The sequence below is a fragment of the Bidens hawaiensis genome, unplaced genomic scaffold (assembly GCF_021521415.1).
Source record: "Bidens hawaiensis isolate Kalapana, Puna unplaced genomic scaffold, B.hawaiensis_p1.1 tig00026380_1, whole genome shotgun sequence".
Classification (NCBI taxonomy): Eukaryota; Viridiplantae; Streptophyta; class Magnoliopsida; order Asterales; family Asteraceae; genus Bidens; species Bidens hawaiensis.
This window is the reverse complement of record NW_027505070.1, coordinates 103029-109174: the sequence shown is the minus strand read 5'-3', so window position 1 is coordinate 109174 and position 6146 is coordinate 103029. Positions and strand designations below refer to the sequence as shown.

The 6146-nt window shown below is 36.9% G+C and overlaps 1 protein-coding gene across 1 annotated transcript; it reads left to right on the top strand.

Annotated features, from left to right (window-relative positions):
* Positions 1-3429: 3429 nt before the first annotated feature.
* LOC143610459 (senescence-specific cysteine protease SAG39-like) lies at positions 3430-4581 on the top strand. Its single transcript, XM_077084936.1, has 2 exons — positions 3430-3877; positions 3971-4581. The coding sequence occupies exons 1-2, from the start codon at positions 3442-3444 to the stop codon at positions 4561-4563; spliced, it is 1029 nt and encodes a 342-aa protein (XP_076941051.1). The 5' UTR covers positions 3430-3441; the 3' UTR covers positions 4564-4581.
* The last annotated feature ends 1565 nt before the right edge of the window (positions 4582-6146 follow it).

The window sequence follows — 6146 nt, the reverse complement described above, 5'->3', positions numbered from 1 at the left end:
ATAACGTAAATTGCGGTCCAAGCTAAAGATTTGAGTAAACGGGTTTGTTAATCGGGTTACGGATTGCGATCTGGGTCTGGCCATGAACAAATGGATCCAGGTTAACAAATATATTATAATAAGTTTATAGATATTGCAGATCAGCCCCTGAAATTTGAAGATGGAAACAAAAATAGGAAAATATGGTTTGAGGTGAAAATTGTATAAAGTTGAAAGTTAATAATATATGTTAATTAAATCACAATAATATAATAATATATTGATAGACGCGATATTTTATTGATAGAATTTTCCGAACTTCGAAACGGGTCGGGTAAATGACGAAAAAAATAATAATTTAAAAAGTCTGAGTTGTTACAGTCAGCCTTATAATGACCTCCTGACGCAGGGGTCTAATCAGTTAGACGTAGCAGGTAGCAGTCGTCAAACTAATAGAAATAATAATGACCTGCAGGTCACTACAAAGCTTCCAGCTTCCACCCTGAAGTTTCATAAACGAAACAATAAGGTTGTTTAGCTACCAGCTTCTGGACCACAAATTAGGGAAACAATTTCCAGCTCTTGGGCTTCCCCATAACGAAGCCAAACACAGCAAAATAGGTAATGCTTTGGTCTATGAAGAGGCATGTCGTTGAGCCCAAACATATTATACAACCGGGGTATTGAAAATGAGAATGAGTCACAAGCACCCATCTTTACAATCTAAATACTTCTGACTGCGGAACTGATGACGTGCGTACCCTTACCCACTCACAAGCTTAACAAATAGAGAAGTAGCTCACAAGCTAGGGAAGCTTAGGAATAAAAAGAGCAACATGCATAAGCTGCCAATTGAGGAAGCTTGACACTTGCCCACCAAGATTCCTAAGTTGACCAAGAGGCTCATGCTGCAGTAATGTCGGAAAAAGTCACAATTGACAAAAAGCTGATGCATGCCATAAAGTAAAAGTAACTACAAAACAAAATAAAAGCTGAGTGAAGGTTACACGGAAATGGCTGTGTCCAGTCTGCATGAGCTGAAGAAGAGCTGACATTTTCTACTTAAGAAGCTTCAGCTTCCCAAGCTTCAGACTGCCTATAAATAGAACATTTCACCAAAGGTATTATCCATTCTCATTCACTTTATTTTCTCTCTCTTTATACTTATCAACTTACATATCAGATTACTTACTCTCATGTCGGAGGTTGATCGCAAGATACCCCCTTCTGTGGTGAGACTAACCGGTCGTCTTTCTTCTTTGATTATTTCCAGGATAGGAAGGTTCGATAGGCACATACTCTTGAACCTCCATACTATCAATGTTTGCTATATTCGTTGTGTTGAAATCTTGTATTATAAAATCCCGAAAAAGAAACGAATATAAACGAAACAGTAAACCGGGCTTGTGTTTAACACGATTCCTTTAAACAGATTTGCGGTCTGTTCATTGTATTGACCAGACCAGCTTTTTGAATTTCATTCAAAACAAATTCAAAAAATCGTCTCACGCGGGGCTTGGGTTTTTGGAGTTGCATAACTCCTCCCCCCTGCGCGCGCATAGGACTTGTGGTAAAACATGTCATAAAGATTCAAATGAGTGGTAAGGGCTCTACCTTAAATACCACTCATTATTTTGTTCCCAATCCGATGTGGGACAACCTTTTACCACTTCCTTCTTAAGACTTTATTCACACATTAAAAACTTCCAACACGTTGTAGCAACATTCTTCATCTCATTGTGTTGACGATTTTATTCTTGCGAGTTATTAGTTGTTCTTGTTGTTTATGAAGATTTAACAACTAGTTTGTGATTGATAAAGATTTGAGGTATATTTTATTGACATATTATAAACAAAGATCATGTCGTACCTCCAATAAAGTTCCCATCATTTGAATATGTTTTGTATGTTGATGAAATCACTGACAATTATACGAGTATGTTGACGAAATACTATTACACCACAATGTAAGATAATAAGACGTGTTTCGACGTAACTCATGCATGACAATCATAATTTGACATGGTGCGGCAGAAACATGAGCTAAGCAGGCACACTGTTCATTCTCAATACTGGATAGACCATATTGGGTAATTTCATGGAACTCCAAGTAATCAATTGAAGCCGATATACACACAATAACCAAACATCAGCATAAGCATGATTTAGTTTGAGCAACAAGTGTTGGACCATGCGACTTAATATATAAGAACAATTTGAAAACTCTGGATGTGAGGTGAAACGCTAGGAGAGAGATTGCTCTCTTGTCTCTAGATTATTTAAAATCTCAACTACTTGTCACGCTTAGATTCGTATAGTGGATGAGTACTTTTAACGACCAATAAAAAAACTAATTTGTGGCACCAAAATACTAGTAGACATAAGTTTCGTAGTCAAATACACTCGTCCCTAGCAGTTGCATCCCCACTTAAAAAAACAACCTTGCTAATTAATTTTTAAAATATATTTTGATTTTTATACATATAAAAAAAACTAATTTGTATTTTTAACAAAAAATTATAATTATATAGTTTAATGCAACTTTTTGATTTACTTTACTTTGTATTTTTATAAATTAATTGTAGATATTCTTATTTTTTAAAACCTAATAATTAGTTAACTTTATTAATAATCATATATTCACTTTATTTGCCTTTTTAGAGCGACTTTCTTTTTTGTGTTTAGGTTACCACACTTTCCAATTTAAAGAGCACATTGCCTCAATTTAGTCAGACTATGTTGCTTAACCGGGCTCACTCTGACTTTAGAGTTTGGCTTAGACGTTCCCCCGGGAACCATACCTCGGTTGTTATTTGACAGTCGTTGTGTCGCAACAAGAGCATAACTCTTTGGCATAGCACACGATGGGACGAAAATCCAGGTGGGCTCATGATCCGTAATGCCAACCTCACAAGGCCTAACTACAAAATTTCATTGTCAATATCCACCTAAAGAGACACAGGTGGATATCGAATTTGAGTCTCTACTAAAGAACCTAAGTCTTCTTATCACTAGGCCACAAGAGGAAGTTATTCAGTTTATTTGCTAATTACAATATTGTTATTGTAATTAGTTTATGAATAAATATAGTAAATTTGATTAATATGCTTTCCTTTAATAATATTTTACATATTTTGATTTGAAAGACACAAAAATTAGTTCATTTGTGTTTAATTACAATATTAAGATGAAGATGTGGAGACAAAAGATAATTCAAAAAACAATATCGCAATCAAATAATCATAGTCATATGAACGTTAAAGAAACTATATGATCATTACAACCAAGAGAGCGAAAAAAACAAATCAAGGTTCACTTGTTTTGGCAGGAAAGGAACGTTGCCATGCCATGCCAACCTCAACATTTATGTATATATAGACCAGATTCCTAAATTGGAGAGTACCTCTACATCCACCAACGTATTAAGAATCATAGTCCTCTTCCCGGCCACAAACGAAAAACATGGGGTTGTCGCATAACACATTAATCATAGTAGTAACAGTGCTTGTTTTTTGTATGTGGGGAGGGCATGTCACATCTCGAACACTAAACAAAGAGAATATGATACAAAAGCACGAACAATGGATGGCTCGTTATGGACGTGTGTATAAAGATGATTTGGAGAAAGAAACACGTTTCAAGATATTCAAGAATAATGTGGCGTACATAGAAGCATTCAACAATGCTGGCAACCATGCTTACAAGCTGAGTGTCAATGAATTTGCAGACCAAACAAACCAAGAGTTTAAGGCTACTCGTAACGGGTTCAAGTTTCCATCTACACCAAGATCGGGTCAAACCACGCCATTCAAGTATGAAAACGTGACCGCGGTTCCATCTAGCATTGACTGGAGGAAGAAAGGAGCCGTTACCCCGATCAAGGATCAAGGTCAACGCGGTAAGCCCACCACAAATTCCAAATTTAAAACACTTCTTTTTGTTACACTTTATGTTTATTTTTTTTAAGTATTATTTTTTTCAAAATCAACAGGGAGTTGTTGGGCATTTTCGACAATCGCTGCTACCGAAGGAATTACAGGAATATCCACAGGGAAATTGATTTCACTATCTGAGCAAGAACTTATGGACTGTGACAGGAGTGGTGAAGACCAAGGGTGTGAAGGCGGATACATGGATGACGGGTTTGCATTTATTGTTAAAAACAAAGGGATCAACACGGAGGCTGCGTATCCTTACAAAGCAGTGGATGCTACTTGCAATACAAAGAAAGAAGGGGTTGCTGCAGCCAAGATCACCGGACATGAGGATGTGCCCGTCAACAGTGAGTCAGCACTGCTGAAGGCTGTGGCTATGCAGCCTGTTTCAGTTGCCATTGATGCTGGGGAGTCTGACTTTCAGTTTTACTCAAATGGTGTTTTTAACGGAAGTTGTGGTACTGAACTGGACCACGGGGTTACTGCTGTTGGGTATGGAACGAGTGATGAAGGCATCAAATACTGGCTCGTGAAGAACTCATGGGGTACAGTTTGGGGTGAAGAAGGTTACATTAGGATGCAAAGAGATGTTGAAGCTAAGGAAGGGTTGTGTGGTATTGCTATGATGGCTTCTTATCCAACTGTTTGATACTTGCTAATACAATTATATATGGTGTTGAATATATGTAATTTGTCCCCTTTCATCATCATGTACATATGTATCCTGTTGTGAAATACAAATTATGTCTATAAAACATCAAATTACCTAAGAATAGCTAAACTGGAATAGTTTATGCAACATCATTAGTTACAGTTACAAATACCTATACACATCAGAGTTGTTCAAAAAGCCGGTGGCCCGTAGTTTTGCTCGAATAAAGCTAGCTAAAAAAACTTGATTTCAAACAACTTGAGTCAAGCCGGCTCTTTTTTGTAACTGAGCCGAGCTCAGCTCGAGCTCATTGGGTCGTTTAACTTCAAGCGCAAGCTGATCAGCCGAGTTGCCTCGTTTAAATTCATCTCGAACCCATGCTGGCTCGACTCAGATCAAATCGTTAAAGCCATTACATGGTAAGCATTAGCATAATCACACAAACATTCTGGATACTAAAGTTTAAAAATAAAACTGTTTACATAAAAACAGGACGCGGCCTACAGCTTGGTGTAGTACTTTACGCCATCCGACGCATGCAGTAGCATACGCAGCAATGTAGCCTAGAAAACGAATGGTATGGCATAACCTTGCCTGCGTAAGTTGCACTTGTATTGGTGTAGCTTGCGCGGTACCGTACACAGACCTGGACATTTGATCTTTTTGCAACTGTTTTGACCTGTTACCATGCTTTACTTGTGCCAAACATTACATGGGTTTTGTAAACCATTCCCGATTGCGTTTAATAATCGATCCTTATCTTTTTTATCCCAATTAAATATACCTCCCTTATAGCACATTAAGTAATGCCCAACCTGCAAATTTGAGACGTATAGCACACACGTGTAATGATTTTCTAAAGGAAGTCTTGCCTCATACAAAAGCATTAAGTATACATTATGTTTTCCTACAACTTCTTACATATAGAAAAAAAAGCCAGTGCAAGAATCAATAGCTAAATTGTATGTAACAATCCCGAGCATGATACTCACTTATCGAGCTTGAGTAAGCTCGCGAGTCTAAACCAACCCCTTATTTATATAATTGTATGTAATATTTAAAAAATATATATTACATGATAATAGATACTTACTATCACGTGATAAACCCATTTACATTTGTAAGACCCGTTCTCACTGTGTGCTTTTGAAATAATCTAAACACTTTTTACAGGGATTGAAACGACCCGTATCTCCAGTTTGAAAATATACTTAGCAAAACACTGTTTAGTTCATTTAAAATGACCAGTTTCCACTATCTAGAGTGATACTTATAAAATACTCCAAAACTTATGTCTATGGATATTCAAATCACGCAACAGCAATATTCTATCACAAGAAATCCAACATACTTAGCTTATGTACAAATCATTTGATATGTATGATATTTGAGGGCCACGGGATCGAATAATCGAACAATAATACGTAAATAACAAAAATTATAATAAACGAATCTTGTATTATTGATTTGTAATTGAAAACGGATGATTTACAATGTTGGTGGTCGGAGGTATTTATACCCACCGGCGGTTACATTCTACCGTCGCGTTGGTTCGTAGATACGACGCAACCATTCGTTTA